Here is a 17,550-nt window from a genome sequence, read left to right as displayed (position 1 = left end):
AAAATTTCTGATCTGATAACAAATTTTATTAAATTCAGCTCAAAAACATTTAGTGCGAACAGGACATAAAAATAAACCAGGGTCAGATCAACGCAACGCACTTCCATCTCAGGATACAAAAACATGCTGCTAAGCATTCTGGGAAATAGCTCCCACTTCTGTCTTTTTCTTCTTTTAGTTTTTTAAGTGCTAAACTAAAAACTTGACTAAATTAGTAAAAAGTAAAAACAGCTTACAGTTGTAAGTTTATCTTTCACAAACTCACATTCAAAATCTAAAACTAACTAAATTTATTTGACTTAAAGAGTAGAAAATACAACAAAATGTGACTCAAATGTTTTACAGTGTATAAAATTCCAGCTATTTTAGGTTATTCTACCTTATTATGAATGCATCTTCACTTCCTCTCCCTGTTTTGCTTCGTACTTCCTGTACATGCAGATAAATTCGAGTTAAAAGTTTGATGGTTGACAGTAAAGTTTTGTGCTTTGCTGTAATAAAATCTCTTTGCTCTCTGCAGCTGTCTGAAAGAACCGATTCCCACCTGGAAAACCTCCATCTTTGCTTGACGTTGTGGGACGGAGTCCTGCAGCTGGGGCAGGAGGTGGAGAGCTGGACCAACAGCAGAACCGCGGCGCTTTCTCAGGGTCCGTCTTTCCAGACTGAGGACGACATTAAGGCTCTGCAGGTAAAACCGAGTCTCTGCTGTGTTTCGGAACATGAACTGGTTATGATTCCCCAGCTGGCTTTTTGAAGGATATTAACTTCTTTCACTCTGGCTGCAGAATGAGATTATGACCCAGGAGGAGAGTATACGGCGTTTCCACAGGAAGGCTGCAGAGATTCAGTCGCTGCTTCAAAGTGCAGAGCCCCCTCTGGAGCTGCAGGTTCACCAACGATGCTTTGCTTTCACTTAGTTTTGGTTTAAGGTGTAAATTTCAGGATGTATAAATATGAAAATCTTGTTCTGTAGCAAACCTGAAACCAGAAACTTCCTTCAGAGTTTCTGGTTGACACTTATTAACAAATATGACTATATTTTGTAAAATTTTAAACACTAGAACATATTCCTCTTTAAATTAAACTCTTTAATCAGAAACAAAGTTGCTATGTAGAATCTTATGAAAGTTTGTTTCTGTTTTTAAGGTTGTAGAGACCCAGATGAGGAAGAAAATAGAGCAACTGAAGGAGCTCCTTTTGGAAAGCGAGGAGGTGCACAAGCAGACGGTGGCCACAATGGGACAAATTACCGAAAGGATGGCAGAGTCTCTCAGCTCCCTGCAGAAGATTCAGGACTCCCTCCGCAGTTTTTCTGCTCCAGACGTTGCAACGGTCCTGGCGAAACTTAAGGTAACAGCTTAAATGACGCTTTTTTTTGTAGTGCTATTAATTAAAATTCACATTACTTTGCAAATTTTTTTCCTTTTAGTTGGGTTTCAGCTGCTTCTAAAAAACACCAACCTGTTTTTTCGGCAATAAGTGAATGTTTTTTTTTTTAGTGTTTGGGAAATTAGCTGGTTTAAAAACATTTGAAATGTAACACATTCCCCTGACCTAGTGACCCCAGTGAAGCCCAACCCGTTACCTAGCAACCCAAGAAGCCCAGCCCGTCACCTAGCAACCCAAACTGAGCCCTGGCATGTCTGGTCAACTGGTTTTACCGCTGTGTGCGCTGTACAAAGGGTTTAAGTTTATAATTATGTTTTAACTTGTTAAACAAAAACTCCTTCACAAATTTGTTCCTTTTCGTGATCCAACGTCCTTCATTTGGTCAAAAGTTGCTTATTTATGGTGGAATTTGTGTTCAAAAATATGAGATCACTTTTAATTTCTTATTTTCTTTCTCAAAGAAGTTTTAACGGGAGTTTCATGTTAAGCTTTGCCCAAACTTGCTATTTCACTGTTTTTAAAAGGCTCATTTATAACAGTAATATCTTCCTCTATGTCACATGTGTCAAACTCAAGGCCCGTGGGCCAAATCCGGTCCACCACAGCTTTTTATGTGGCCCTCTAGATTCTAGACTAAACACTAAGTGAGCTTAAATATGATGTTATTAATCAAATCAATGCAGTTTTTATCTGTTTACTGCCAAATTATATCAATCAGTCCGTCCAGTTTCTTGAGGATTATCGTGGAAATTCACGCAAAATCAACAAATCTCCACACTTTTTTGCACTAATACATAATTAGGAGTTTATTGCAGATTTTTCTCAAGAATTGTCAAAAACTTTCTTACATGTACTGAACAGCTGCCTCAGTTTTAGTTGATGTCAGGTTATAGTCCATGATCTATACAGCGAGTTATAAAAAGTCACATTTACCGGCATAAATAAGCGCAAAAATGTCCAAATTAGAACCACAAGCACTTTGATTTTTGAGGGGAAAATCACAAAAAGAATCACAAAATCCTGGAGGGACTGAAAAGATGTTCAATACTATATTTTAATTTTAAGGATTCATTGATATATTAACAGTTAGTGATCAGGTTTTATGAATACATTCTGACACAACCGGCCCTTTAAGAGAGTTCATGATCCTGATTTGGCCCAAAATGAGTCTGACATCGCTGCTCTACAGGAATTATGTCGGCGGCTCCACACTGAAGATGAACAAGCGCAGAGTTTACTGGAGGATGTGCAGGTTCTGGCCTCCATCGCCGGCCCGGACGGCCTCCAGAGTCTGTCTGTCAGAGGGATTCAGCTGGAGGAGAAGCTCAGAAACACACATCAGCTTTTCGCCGAGGTGGAAGAGCAGACCGAGAGGAATGTCCAACACCTGGACAGGTAACCTCACGTTTTCATTCGTATCACATTCTGGGAAAGTAGTCATTTTAATGGTTTTGTTTAGTTCTTCTAACAAAGCTGTAACGATGAAATTCTGTTGATTTTGTCTGACGTTCAGTTAATTTAGCATATTTTTTATTCAAGCCTTAGAAATGCATTAAGAGATAGAAATAAACAAATCAATTCTTTTTTTAAAATGAGAATATCATTTTATCGCCTAAAGTGCAACTACATAGAATCCATTCAGTGAATGCTTGATCATTTGTAGCAAAGAATGCATCTGCAAAAAAAACTTCTAACATATGAAAAACTTTGACTTTTCTGCTTGACTCAGCATTAATAGTGTTGGATGGCCTGTTAATTATTTTTTGGATTAACAGATTAAAAACTTGATAGCAAAATATGCTTAATTAGAATCAGGTGAAGCTAAATTAGGGGTAGAACATATTTAGAGACAAGCGTTTTTTTCATATTAAATGTAAAATGTATGTTCATTAATCATTAATTGAGTCTGTCTGCTCCAATTACTGATTAAACAATTACTAAATCAGCTGATGATTATTTCAATAATTGCATAATTGTTATTGTTGAAGTTCAGATTCAAACCTTTTACTCACAGGCTGTGGGAATAAAAGTCAGGCAGGAAAACAGGCTAAACTGGAGACAAAACCAGAGCTGCAGCGAGTTTAGCTTGTTTTCATTTAGCAGCAGGTCCTGCTCTATGTGGGAACGTTTTCCCTCATTGTAATCACTATTGTATTCTGTGCAGTCTGTGCATTAAAGCCTGTGGCCTTTGCAGGCTGCAAACGGAGAAAGAGCAACTGGAGAAGTGGCTTCGTGCAGCTGAGGAAGAGGCACTGAAGACGAAGAATCTGAGTTTTCTCCAAGAAGAGGCACTTCAGCAAAGGTAATTAAATGAAATTATGAGTTATTACAACAGAGTTAGTTGTACTTAATCAATATTATTGGTTAGACATTGTGTTTTTTTTTAATGCACCATATAACTGCAGCATACTGCAGAACTTTTATAAAAACGACAAAAGCATTATTTATTTAACATGTTTTATTTCAACAAACATGGCCTTTGGATCAAATTTGTGCAACCTTAAATACATATTTATATGTTTACTTTATTACATATCCTAGTTTTTTATTTTATTTTACTCTTTATAGTAAATATCTAGGTGAGGTAATTTTATTTATGTAGCACATTTTCAGCAACAAGGCAGCTTTACAAAGTGCTTTACATGAATCAGAAGGAAATATAAAAAAACAACAAACCATAAGAGACAAAAAGGTTAAAGTATAAAACTACATTTTTTTCCTCATGTTTAAAAAAAATACAAATAAATAATCCATAATTTATAAACTAGTATGGGTTTCTCTGGATTTTGATAAAATATTTGTTTTAGACGACCAGATATGTTCAGTGTTTGGAAAACCTGGACTTCCATTAAACATTAAGCTATGTTTTGTTTCTAAAAGATTATTCATTTATGATTTGTTTGTCTCATGTTTTTTTTTCACTGTAAAGAACATCCAGCTTCTCAATCTGCAGTAAACTCCCAATTATGTTGTAGCAGAAAAAGGGGCGGGGATTTTTTGATTTTGTGTGAATTCCCACCATAATTCTCAAGAAACTGGAGGAACTTATTGATATATTTTGAAGTAAACAGATAAAAATGGCATTGATTTGACTGATAACATAATATTTAAGCACATTTAGTGTTTAGCTTAGAACTTAGAGGGCCACATAATAAGCTCTGGAGGGCCAGATTTGGCCCACGGGCCTCCAGTTTGACACCTGTGATATAAAGAGTCTAACTGACTTGTTTGTAGTTAATAATTAGTTTGTTCTGTGTGTTGCAGAGGAAGATCAGAGCGTATTGCTGAGCTCGTATCGTCTTTAAGAAGCAGTAACCTGCAGCAGTGCTTGCTGCTGCAGCAGAGCTGCGATCTGCTGCAGCGATGTCAAAACTTCTGCACAAACCTTGGAGGCGTTTCGGAGGGGGTGACGCCCCGGCTGAGTAACGATTCAGAAGCATTTCAGGGTTTGGTTGAATCCATTCAGTCCTGGTTTGATGATCTGAGGCAGAGTGACGGAGGTGGAGAAATTAAAACTTCAGCAGAGCAAAGACATCGTCAAGCTCAGGTAGGAACACAATCCATATTCTAAACAAATGCAAATATTTCTGAAATATTTAGCAAAAATTAACAAAATTACATATTTCTGTGTAATTTAAAGATTTTTAAACAACCTAAAACAGCACAAAATTAACTTCCAAACCATTTTATTCCACAATTTAGCCTTTAATTATATAAAAGTAATTATAACTGATGATAAAATATTTGTCAATTTGTGAATCTCAAATTAAAATTCCACCTTTTGATGCCAAATAAACATTTAAACTGTGTTTTTAAAAATGTCTGTTATACAGCTTGAACAGAGCGATGCAAAAGCCCTTCCCCCCCACTCCTGTAAATATGGTGGTGGCAGCATCATGCTGTGGGAACGATGCTTTTTGTCAGCAACAGGAAAGCTGCAAAAGACTGGAGATTGGATTAAGGGTTCACCAGAGCTTCTAGATTACAACACATTCTGGATAGAATGGTCTAGTCAAAGTCTAGCCCTAAATGTAAATGAAACTCTGAGCTATTTCTCTAGATATGCTGGTAGTCATATGCCCTAAAAGACATTTCTAATAGCAGTAAAAAGTGGTGCTAGATGCAAATTCACACCACTCTTTTCAGATATTTACTCTTAAAAATGTTAAAATATGAATTGTATCTTTTCCATTTCATAATTGCATCTATTTTGAGTTGGTCTGTCATGTGAATATGAAAAAAATTAAGGAAGTATGAATAATTTAGCAAATCATTGACACATTTTCTCCATTTGTCTAAAGTTTGTCCAGCTCGTTCTAAGCATGTTGTGCAGAAATCATGTTGCTGCGACTCATAAACCGAACAAACTGGAATCACCGGTTAATGTATTTAACAGAGCAGACACAGTAATCTAAATAAACAGATTACGTCTCCCTCTGCTCATGTCTGAGTCTCTGATTCAGTGAAACATTTAGTTTTTGTTTCAGGCTGTGTTAAAGGCTACAACTGGAGCGGAAACGCGTCTGGAGCAGCTCAGAGCTGCTGGAGAGAGTCTGAGCCAAAGATCGTCTCCAGACCTGAAACAAGACGTTCAGGTGAAGATCCAGAAAACACAACAACACTGGAAGAACCTTTTGGAATCCGTTCAGCCTTATTCCAGGTGACTAGAGCCAGAAATATCTCTTCAAAAACTCAGATTGTCACAGTTTTAAAACCTTCTCCAGGGCCGGCCCAGGGCTTTTTGGGGCCCTGGGCAGATTTTCATTTGGGGTACCCATACCAACATGTCAACAACGGATTGTTTTTTATTCCTGTGTTTAACATACCTGCTATCATATTAGCATCATTTGCAATTAGGTTGCATAATTATGGCTGTTTATTTGAACTTTTTAATAGCAATCTAAAAAAAAATGTAGATTTTTAACTGTAGAGTAATATTTAGGTGTTACATAATATTTTAATTATTTGAAAGTAACATCAGCTGATGAGCACTAAATTTACAGCAAACATGTTAACAAGCTTGAAACAGCAGGAAGAGATTAATCTATTATTGTTTTAACAGCTGTAATAAAAATAATATATAAATTATTTTTACTCATGTAGTTTGTGTGTTACTGCATATCCAATTTGGAATTATAAAAATAAATTTGCTTAATGGGAAACACTGCAATTTAAAAAAACGTTTGATATAAAAATTTTGTTCTAGGTTGAGTAAGGAAATTAGCGTATTTTAGCATGTGAACAAATTTATTCACATGAGATTTTAATTGTGTTTATTTTTTAAAAATGGAAACACAGCAGTTTGCAAAACTGATAAGTTTTCAGTTTATTGACAAAGTGTTGTGCACATTTGTAATGGAAGCGCAGCTCCTGTCACTTTAAATAGATATACATTTATTTTATTACGACAGCTTGGGGCTCTTGGGGGCCCCCTGGTGGTGTGGTGGTCCTAAGCAGCTGCTGAACTCGCGTTGGGCTGATTCTGATCTTCTTTGTTGGTCTGTTTATTAAGAAGCTTTTGCGATGTTGTTTTAGGGCACTGGAAGATGAGTTGGAGCTCTCCTCCGCCTACCTGACCAGCAGGCAGGAGGCTTCCTGCAGAGTGGAAGAGCTGAAGCACCAAGCGGAGCAGCTTCCATCTTTATTCCCCTGGCCAGGCTCGGCCGAGCGAGCGAAGGCCTGCCTTCTCGCCCGGCAGCTGCAGGCTGAATCTGAATCGCTGAAATTAACCTTAACCAGTCTGGATGAGAAGAGGATGGAGCTGGCTGAGAAAACCAGGAACGCCATCTGGAAAGATTCCTCCTGGGATGAGTTGGAGACCCGTTGGGCAGCACTTATGGCAGAAGTGAAGGTGAAAGGATTTTACTGCCAGTTGAGTTCATGCTGAAATGCATTAGAGATTGATAAATAACGTCTTTATTTTTGTACAACCTCACAGATATTTTAAGAATGCAAAGATAAAAAACCGCATATCCAAAATCAAACAAGTAACAATGTACTATACATTAAATAATGGAATAAAATCAATTAAATCAGTTGTCTGTAACTTGGGGATTGTGAACCCTACACTCCAAAAACACAAACTCTTATTGAGTATTTTTGGCCTGTTTTGAGTAGAACAGTAACTTGCTCACTCTTGGTTGCCTAGCAACTCACTCCCTCACTCTTTGGTTACCAAGCAACAACCTGTTGAGTGACTGCAGTTTAAAGTTCCACCACCATATTAAAAATAAAAAACAACGTGGAGAGAAAACTGGATAAAACAGGAAATCTCATGTTTCCCGTTTTAAATGTTATATATTTAAAACTAACATAAATTAACAATATTGACTGATATGAAGCATTTATGTTTTTCATGTCGTCCGGCCCTGGGTGAATTGTTTTAATTTTTACATTTTACTCTGTCTGATGATGTATTTTTTAAATAACAAATGATTGATTGCGTATCCTAATTAGTAGTAATTCCCTGGAAGGCCAGTTTTTAAAATACGCTGAAGCAGTGCTGCTCTTACTTGAGCACAGGGACCTCTGAGTTTGAGTTGCTTGGTCTCCCTGAAATGTCCGCAGGGTTTGTGCGCCCACCTGCAGAACGGTTTGAGTAATGAGGAAGAGTTGTGCCAGCTGCTGCAGGCCTGCCACCGCCACCTGACAGCCCTTCAACAGAGGATGACGGCCTGCCAGCCCCGAGCAGAAAGCTCCGGCGGGCTGACCTCTGATGCAGCAGCTCTGGAGGTAAAACCCTTTAAGAAAGCTGACTCTGCATGTTCTCTCTCCACCTGTATCATGTTTCACGTTTCTCTTTTTCTCCGTCCGCTTCCCAGGCTTTGCTGAAACAAGCAGCAGAAATTGAAAAGGAGCTTTTAGTGCTTGTAACGCTCAGGGATTCCCTCGCTGCCAGCTGCACAGCAGAAGCCCAAGCCAGCCTTTCAGAGGAAACCGGTAACCTCCAAAACCACAAGAGGGCGATAGAGCGTGCAATCTCTCTGCAGGGAGAAGCCTCCCTTTTACAGGCAGATCTAAGAGATCTCGCCAAAAATGTGGAGGAGCTGTCTGTGTTGCCAGATGTCTTCCAGCTGACACAGCAGTGGCGTTCAGTACAGGTAACATTAAAGGATACTGCAAAGTGTCACTACATCCCCAAATAAACACATGTCAAAAACGGCGGCACGCATGCTTTCAATAACATAAACATTTGTGCTTCTCAGGAGTGGGATAACAGATTGACACAGCTGGATATCAGAGCTAATGGCCTGCAGAGGACCAGGGGAACACAGGAAGTGCTTCCTGCAGAAGCCATTTTTACTGTCAGTGCTGTTTGGAAAGAACTCCTCAGGTACTTCGTCTGTTTATGACAGCAAATAAAGGCAGATGTGAGCTGCAAGCAGCTCTGCAACWGTGACAGACAGCAGAGGATGGCTGATTCAGCAGAAAGAATGGAGAAAACAACGTTCTTCTTGTTTTTATTTATTTTTATGGAAGCAAATTCTGTTGTGCAAATTCAATGAAATGGTATATAAAACAGACTGATCTGAAAATGTCAGCTTTGGCAGAGAAGTATTAGGGTYACACYGAGAATATAAAATTATGAGATTAAAATCATAAAATTATGAGAATAAAGTCGTAATATTACTAGAATAAATTTGCATGAGAATAAAATCATTACTTTAATATCGACTATTTTCAAAATATGACTTTATTCTCATATTATTTCAACTTTATTCTGAAATATTATGACAAGTTTTTCTTTTCTTGTGACTTTATTCTCATACAACTTAATTCTCATTACGTTATGCTTATCTTAATTTAAATGTTTTATTTTTCACTAGTAGAGTCACAGAGTTCATGAATATAGAAGTTTCTGTTACAGAAAGAAGAGAAAAGTCGTTTTCATTTCCATAAAAATTCACTTTCCATTCATTTCTAAAAACATTTTGTCTAAAAAAAATTAATTCTCTCCTCTTTTGTGCCCTAAATCCAGCCTGAGGTCAGTTTTTAACCAGAAAAAGGAAGAATGTGTGGAAGTGACGGGCGAGGCGGTGAGAGGCGTCATCAGAGATCTGCAGCTGTGGATCCAAGCAGCGAAAGTTCAGACGTCACCTGGTCAGGTAATAAACAAACGTTTCCATTAAACATGGACCAGGTTGAGGTTTAGATTCAACCCAAAAAAATGCTCCTAACGTAATATATCACTGCTGTGTTATAACAAACATTTATTTACAGTTTTTTTTTTTATACAGAGGCTGAAATTTAAGTCAACTTTATGACATAATATAGGAACCAATGAAACGAGCAATAAATGTTACATCATTTTAAAAATATATTGATTTACTTGTTTGTTTATATTTTGAGTGAATTATTTTCAACACTCCAGAGAGATTATTTCACTTACAAAACTTCTATGTGTTTTGATATTAAATYTTATAATATAACATGAATCTGTTATGTTAGAAAAACCCRAAAATTAAWTTTTTTTTATTAATTCATCGTTTCATGCAAACTTCAGTTTGCAAAGTCCTTTTTTTTTTTGCCAAAAATGTTCAAATTTTAACTTTTTCTGCAAAACATGTCAATTAAAATTCTTAATTTTAATTAAAAATCAATGTTATTTGTAATTTTAGATTCTTAATTTACACGTCTGAATAAATCTTAATGGTTAAGGGTTTTTTCAAAGTCCCTTTTTTGTCAAAAATGTTCAAATTTAAACTTTTTCTGCGAACATGTCATTTAAAATTCTTAATCTTAATTAAAAATCAATGTAATTTATAATTTTAGATGCTAATTTACACGTCTGAATAAATCTTTAATGATTAAGGGTTGTTTCAAAGTCCCTTTTTTTGCCAAAAATGTTTAAATTTAAACTTTTTCTGCACATGTGAATTAAAGTTGTGACTCAACTCTGTGCTTTTGTAAGTCAGAGAGGCTTCAGGCTCCAAAGCTTTTTTCGGCTGCACTTTATCTTAATAACATGAAAATTACCTTTCCCTTTGTGCCTCTCAGACCAAGCAGAACAGATTTTTCTCATGAGTTTTATTCTTTTATTCATTGAGCTTTAAAATGCCACAGATGCACCCATCCTCTAAATTATAGCGTTAAATCTTTCCCCCCTTCGCTGTTCTTGTTAAAAATAAAAGACAGGATGCAGGAGGATCAACTGGCCGTTTTTCAATCAGCTTCTTAGCGATAGTGATGTTTTCATAGTAATAAAAAAACAAATCTAAATGTAATTAAAGCTATTTTTTGCTCTCTCATAGGCGGTTCTGGATGAAGGTCTAAAGCTTCAAAACAAACTTTACGACGTTCTTTCCCAGCAGAACATTCTGGTAAACTGTCTGGGTGAAGAAATGACGAAAACTCTGGTGAAAAGCGCGTCAGAGGTTTTGATGGAAAGTCGAGGCCTGGTGAGAATATTCTTATTAAAGTGTCTAACTTATGGCCCGGGGGCCAGAAATGGCTCACTGTAGCTTTTTATGGACCTTCAGAATAACAGTTGTGTGCTTAAATGTTATGTTATCAATCAAATCAAAGCATTTTGTCTCAGCTTGCTGCCAGATTACATCATCAGTCCCTCCACTTGGTCACTATTCCACCAAATCCATGAAAAATCAACAAATTGTGTCACGCTAATGTATAATTGTGTTTATTGCAAAATTTCTGCAAAAATGTTCAAAAATACGACTAACTCCCACCTGCAGGTGGCAGTATTTCCCACTTCTACTGCACTGCTTTATTTGATGTCTGCGATCGATACAGCGAGTGAAAAGTAATTTATTTTAATTAATGTTAATAAATTACTTTATTTTTAAAGTAATTTTAAAAATACATTTATTTTTAAAATTAAAAAATAAATTACTTTATTTTTAAAGTAATTTTAAAAATAAATTTATTTTTAGAATTAAAAAATAAATGACTTTAAATATCGCAATATTTTTTACAAATATTTTGTGATATTTGTAAGAAATATCGCAAAATTTCTTACAAATATTTAAACAGCTCTGGAAAAAATTAAGAGGCCACTTACAATGCTCAGTTTCTCTGATTTTACTTTTTATAGTTAAATAAAATAAATAAATTTTTTAAAATCTTTAATCAATTTGCAAATATACATATAAGAGACTCCATAAGAACAAATAAAATTTGGCCAATTTTGTACTTAAAAAACCCCACAATTTTTCTTTCTAAATGTATATTTATAYAGCTCTCAGAAAAATGTAACCGACCACTTAAAATGATCAGTTTTTCTGATTTTACTTTTTATAAGCTTATGTTTTAATAAAATGAAAATTGTTATTTTATTCTATGWACTACTGACAACATGTCTCTGAAATTACAAGCAAAAATGTTGTATTTATTTGCAGAAAATGAGAAATGGTCACTATAAGAAAAGAAGCAGAGCTTTCAGAGCTCAAATAATGCAAAGAAAGCAACAGCATTACTAATGTTTTAACTCAGGAAAAGTTCAGGAATCAATATTTGGAGGAAAATCCAGGAGGTTTTCAATGTGGTTCAGTGCAGTGGGCTCCTAATTTTTCTATATTTGTATAACACAAAATTTTTCACAAATATTTATATATTAGTGATTTTGATTACAAACAACTTCACAGAATCAATCATGAAATCCTGGAGGGAGTAACTAATGTGAAAACAATTAAAATGTTATTTAATTTAAAGACGTACATCTCAACTCCACCCATAGCTACTTATTAATATTTTTGTTTTTTGTGGGGGTTTAACAGGTTAATCAAATGCAAACAGAAATGCCAAACGGAGGTGAAGAAAAAGCCGGAGATGTTTGTGAACCCGACTCAGACAGACACCAAGATGGCCGGGAAACGTTACACGTCCCAACCAAACTGCTCACTTCTCAACCAGGAGTATTGAAGAATGAAACTGAKGCCAATAAACCGAATCCAGAAAACATCCCTGTTATTTGTACAACAGCTRCTTTAGACRATATTCCAGCCGTTTGTTCAGAAAGTCCAGATGTTTTYGGGTCAAAGGAGCCGCTGTCTGCGTCAGGAGAAATTAACCTTCAGATTGCTGTTGAGTCAACGGATGTGACAGTTTCTGGAAATATTGCAGGAACAATCATATCCGCCTCACTAAACACTGAAGAAGCCTTAGTTTTAGAACCGTCTTATTCAGACAAAATCAAATTACCGGTCGTCTCGTCCCCTAAGGAATCGACTGACGCAACCGTTCCTGGGATCAACTACGTGTCCGACSCTCCGCCGATRCATTCAGAGAGGCTTGATGCCTTAGAAGACCATTCTGATGTCTCAACAAAAGTATGTTTRGYTGAACCAGAAATGRAGAAAGAAAAAACGGRAAAAGAGCTGATTGAAATCACAGAAAAAGCAACTAGATTTTCCACAGATTCAGCCCAGTCAGAGTCGGACCAAACAYCCTTAGAAACCTGCATAAAAGCTGCAAAATCAGAGGCTGTCGGTGCAGGTGCAAGAGAACAGGATGAGCAAAAWGGGCAAGTCAGTGGAAGCAAAGATAAAGTGYTCACTGTAGTTTTGGAGCTGGAGTCGTTTGACATACAGCCAAGTGGATATGTAGGAGATCAACACTGTAAAACAAGTTCAAACGCAGGACGACTTCCTGAGAAGAAACCAAGACCCAACCCTGAGTTAGAGGGAAAACCTGCAGAGCAAAAAGGTTCAAGCAGGCAATCAGAAAACAAAGAGACTCAGCCGGCGCATGCAGTAAAGAATGATGAAGCTCTGACTCTGTCTGAATCCGACTCCAAATGTGAGTTTGAAACGGCTCAAACATCCCCAGTCAGCAAATCGGGGGCGACTGCCTGTCACTCTTTGGGGGAAACTGCGSCTCCCGCCCTGAGCTCTGCGGAGGATTCGGTGCCAAATCGAGATGAAACTGAAACCGAAAATCAAATTGATGCAACTGACAAACAACTGACAGCTGCCGACAGTGCAATGAGCCCAGGTGGAGCAGGTGAGGGGGCGGCGCGAGGAGGAGCTAACGACTCTGAATGTTCAGACGGGAAGCTCTGTCCCACAGGACAAGACGGCACTTCACTGCTACCTGAAGGAAAGAAATGGAAACAAGATGGAGCGCTGAAAGAAATGCTGTGGCCACTGGGAAAGGTGAGCTGTTTGGTTTATTTGTTAGCACATTTTAAAAGTTTTTTCACTTCCTTTGCTTTTAAAGTAAGAATAAATGGAACAAAAATAACATGAATACCTGGATGAGCAATGATGAAGACTTTCTATTCGCTACATTAGACATCAGATATAGACGATCCTTTTAGCTCCCATTTCAGAATAAACGTTAAAATTATTCCATACACAGCTCCATCCAGTGTTACTTCCATAAATGTAAACCTTCTTTTCCTGCACAAATAATAGATGGAACAAAAAACGTTGTTGTGGGTGGAGTCAGATGAAAACGTTACGTGACGCGTCGTGGGCGGGGTCAAATGAAGACGTGACGCAGCGTGGGCGGAGTCAAATGAAGACGTTACGTGACGTGTCATGGGTGGAGTCTATTGAAAACGTTACGTGACGAGTAGTGGGCGGAGTCAAATGACGACGTGACGCGGGGTGGGCGGAGTTAAAAGACGTTACGTGACGCGTCATGGACGGAGTCTAATGAAAACGTTACGTGACGAGTAGTGGGTGGAGTCAAATGACGACGTGACGCGGGGTGGGCGGAGTTAAATGAAAACGTTATGTGACGCGTCGTGGGCGGAGTCAAATGAAGACTTACGTGACACGTCGTGGGCGGAGTCAAATGAAAACATCGTGACACATCGTGGGCGGAGTCAAATGATAAAGTTGTTTGACACATCGTGGGCGGAGTCAAATGAAGCGTGACGCGGCGTGGGCGGAGTCAAATGAAGACGTTACATGACGCGTCTTGGGCGGAGTCAAATGAAGACCTTACATGACGCGTTGTGGGCGGAGTCAAATGAAGACATTACGTGACGCGTCGTAGGCGGAGTCAAATGAAAACATGTCATGAGTCGCAGCATTGGCGAAGTCAAATAAAAACGTGGTGCGGTGTGGGCGGAGTCAATTGAAAAATGTTTTCCCATGATATGTTGAGTGTTAGAAATTTAGTTTTGATTGTCAAGGATTCTGGAAGATACATATATAAACACAGAGTGAGGMGTATAAACTTATGGCCAAACAGAGAGTATGAAATGTTGAGAACAATTCAAAGAAAGAATCCTGAAAATTTGAGCCATTTGGATTTTTTTTTATGTTTTCTTCGGAGGCCAGGTGAAACATTTTTAATATTTTTGTAAATAAAGCCCCCACACTTCAACCAACCATGACCATATCAGGCACCATATGAGGTTGGATGTATGCGGTGTTGGTATGTGCAAAGTTTGGCGAAAATCCAAGCTGCAATTTTTGCGTAACAAATTTCGCAATTTTGCAGCTCCACCTAAAGGTGGACAAAAACTAGCTAGATATTGTCAATATTGTTTTTCTAATTGGCAGTTTGAAGGAAATTGTGTTTTTTTTTTTTACGGTTTTAAAATTATGGATAATTTAAATTGTAGTGTGTAGCAATATTTTATTAAGTTGTAATGGGCAAAAAAAAAAAAAATCCACCGCCATAACTTTTTTGCTTCTTCCTAACCTGCATATGGTGCCAGGTTTTATTTTTGATTCTAGTGGGTGGGATTGGTTTTGGTTAATCCAGATTTCATGGCTCTGGTGGAAAATATTCCAGACCAACAACTTTGGCACAAATGGATGGATCTGTTGGAGAATCTGTCTAAGAAACTTTGCCACATCAGTTTTGTTGATGTGATTTCTAAGTTTGGAGTTATAAGCTGAAGTTATAGCGCCACCTACAGATTTCCATCTGTTTCCATCTTTATCTTCAGGGCTCAGAACCCTGAATATAAAGGTCATCAGGTTAAGCTCTCTTCTGACAGATGAATTTAGTTTTTCCTTAACTTCATGCAGATTAAGACAACAACTTGTTCTCAGCTCTTTAGATTTTTTTATCAGGTAAGGTTGACATTTACAAACATGTCTTGCAGTCAAGTGTGAGAGACACCAGGAAATAAAAATGACATTTTAAAGCTGTAATTTTATGCTAAACTGCTTTTTTGCAAGAACAGATTTGCGTTTTTTTTTTTTTTTTTCTTACCTGATCATTTATCGTTTGAACGCCTCCCATCTGCCAAAGTTCATTTTAAACCATTGGCCATCCACTGAAAAGCAGCTAAATTTGAGCAAAATCCTGAACAATTTGAGGTTGGTGCCAAAGCAGCTTTCACTTCMTTTCACTTCTTATGCTTGTTTCTGGATGCCTGAAATATTTCTTTAGGAATTTGTCAGTAAGAATTACAGCATCGTTCGTTATCTGGGTTAGTATCTGTTTACAGTTTTATCTGTTCAGCAAGGAAAGTTAGGCTTTTGTGTACTTTCTACAGATAGCCAACATGCACAGGTGCAGAAGAGCATGACACCATGGGCATTTTGCATTTTGAATTGACCAGCTGACCAATCAGAGCAGGCCAGGTTTTTAGGACGGAGCTCTTAAAGTGACAGGAGCAGAAATRTGGTACTACTTTAGGAAATCTAAACAACAATAAAATAAGTAAACTTCTGCTYCTGCACAAGACAAAACWGATTTTGTTTTGTGTCAGACTTTCATTTTGGGCCGTATCAGATTGTACAGATGAGACACATTAACAATTTTTTGTTGTTTTTCTGATATTTTGCAGTTCAGAATCAGAAAATTTAGAAACATTTGAAAGAAATTTTGTGCCATATTGTGTAAGATGGTAACTGACTTTTTACTTGTCATGTGGATCGCAGACTAAAGTTGACATTAAATAAGGAAGCGGTGGAGTAGAAGTAAAAACTACTACCATGTTAGCTTTTGAACATTTTTGCAGAAAATTTGCAATGAATTCATTATACATTAGCGCAAAAAAAAAAAAAGTGTGACAATCTGGTTATTTTCCATGAATTTCAGCAATTGTGGAATCATGAAAAACCAGAGGCTGGTAGTTGTAATTTGGGGTGTAGACRTTTCTATAGGGCCACATAAAAAGCTACGGTGAGCTGGATTTGGCCCCCAGACCTTGAGTTTGACACCTGTGCTCTAAATGAAGCTCACTTATCTGTTGTATTTTGATCATTAGATGACTATTTTTCCCTTTCCTTGTTGCAAATCCTTTAGCATGTTTCCATTCTTTCACCGCATAGAAACCAGCCACAACACACACCTTTGTCTTTCCCCTGACGTTTATCAAGGMGGCTCCCTTCTTTTGTAATCTGCTAACGTTTTTGGTTTCAGTCCAGTTTGGCCACACTGTAAAAAAAACAGAGTCAGCGTTGTTTCATGTGAGCAGATGGGGAATCCTTCACCCCCAGGGCTTCCCACTCTTCTTCACTCACCCAGGCGCATTCTTGTGTTAACTGCACTGACTGGCTGAGCCACTGACAACCTGATATTTGCAGCGGCGGAGGCGGGAAAAAAGAGAACAGGAAGCACTGTTGTTATCTGTGGACAAACATGGGGAAAGGCTAAAATGTGACGCCACTCCTGGCTTCTTTCTGCGTAGCTTCAAAGCCAAAGAGTCATGGAGTCGGCGCGGGTCCCGTCGGGGTCGGCATGTGGCCCCGGCGCTGAAGAGTCGACAGGTGGATCACCGGGAAGCCACAGCTACAGCTCCGCCTTGCAGGACAGTTTATCAGCGATTCAGGCGTCGCTGGAGCAAAGTGACATTTTACAGGTGAGTTTTAACTGGTTTTAATGCAAAACCTGACCACAGCTTCTGTTCTAAACTAAGTCACAAATATTATCTCTTATATTTTTGTGCACATTTAATGCAACACTTTTTGAAACAAGTTGAAGTCTCTGTTTCCAAATGAAGGGTTGAATCATTTCTGAATGCTTCAACCCTGAGAAGAAGAGAGTTGACTGATGTTTGTGTTTTCCCATGATGCTGCCTAACAGGAAGGATTTATGAGAGTCGTTTCCTGTGGAGTCTTTAGTCTAATTACACTTCACACAGATCAAGATAAAACAGCAGTTATGTTAGAATAATAAAATTTTGTGAGATTTTTCGAGAACGTTGATATTTGATATAAATATTCATAATGATTCTTGACTTATTTATGTGTAAAAGTGAACAATTTAAACTTTGTGCTCCTTTTGTGAAAA

The 17,550-nt window shown here is 37.7% G+C and overlaps 1 protein-coding gene across 1 annotated transcript in view; it reads left to right on the top strand.

The window, feature by feature from the left end:
- The window catches only part of syne2a (spectrin repeat containing, nuclear envelope 2a), a 109,677-nt gene that overhangs the window by 26,717 nt on the left and 65,410 nt on the right, over positions 1 to 17,550 (top strand). Inside the window, exons 33-47 of the mRNA XM_017302110.1 lie at positions 521 to 688; positions 786 to 887; positions 1,147 to 1,350; positions 2,579 to 2,784; positions 3,584 to 3,691; positions 4,654 to 4,936; positions 5,877 to 6,049; positions 6,925 to 7,240; positions 7,957 to 8,121; positions 8,211 to 8,489; positions 8,595 to 8,722; positions 9,368 to 9,494; positions 10,641 to 10,787; positions 12,123 to 13,499; positions 16,949 to 17,119. Coding sequence (XP_017157599.1) covers positions 521 to 688; positions 786 to 887; positions 1,147 to 1,350; positions 2,579 to 2,784; positions 3,584 to 3,691; positions 4,654 to 4,936; positions 5,877 to 6,049; positions 6,925 to 7,240; positions 7,957 to 8,121; positions 8,211 to 8,489; positions 8,595 to 8,722; positions 9,368 to 9,494; positions 10,641 to 10,787; positions 12,123 to 13,499; positions 16,949 to 17,119 — 3,954 coding nt within the window. The remainder of the gene's footprint in view (positions 1 to 520; positions 689 to 785; positions 888 to 1,146; positions 1,351 to 2,578; positions 2,785 to 3,583; positions 3,692 to 4,653; positions 4,937 to 5,876; positions 6,050 to 6,924; positions 7,241 to 7,956; positions 8,122 to 8,210; positions 8,490 to 8,594; positions 8,723 to 9,367; positions 9,495 to 10,640; positions 10,788 to 12,122; positions 13,500 to 16,948; positions 17,120 to 17,550) is intronic.

The sequence above is a fragment of the Poecilia reticulata genome, linkage group LG21, assembly GCF_000633615.1.
Source record: "Poecilia reticulata strain Guanapo linkage group LG21, Guppy_female_1.0+MT, whole genome shotgun sequence".
Taxonomy (NCBI): domain Eukaryota; kingdom Metazoa; phylum Chordata; class Actinopteri; order Cyprinodontiformes; family Poeciliidae; genus Poecilia; species Poecilia reticulata.
This window is presented reverse-complemented; position numbering and strand designations above follow the sequence as displayed.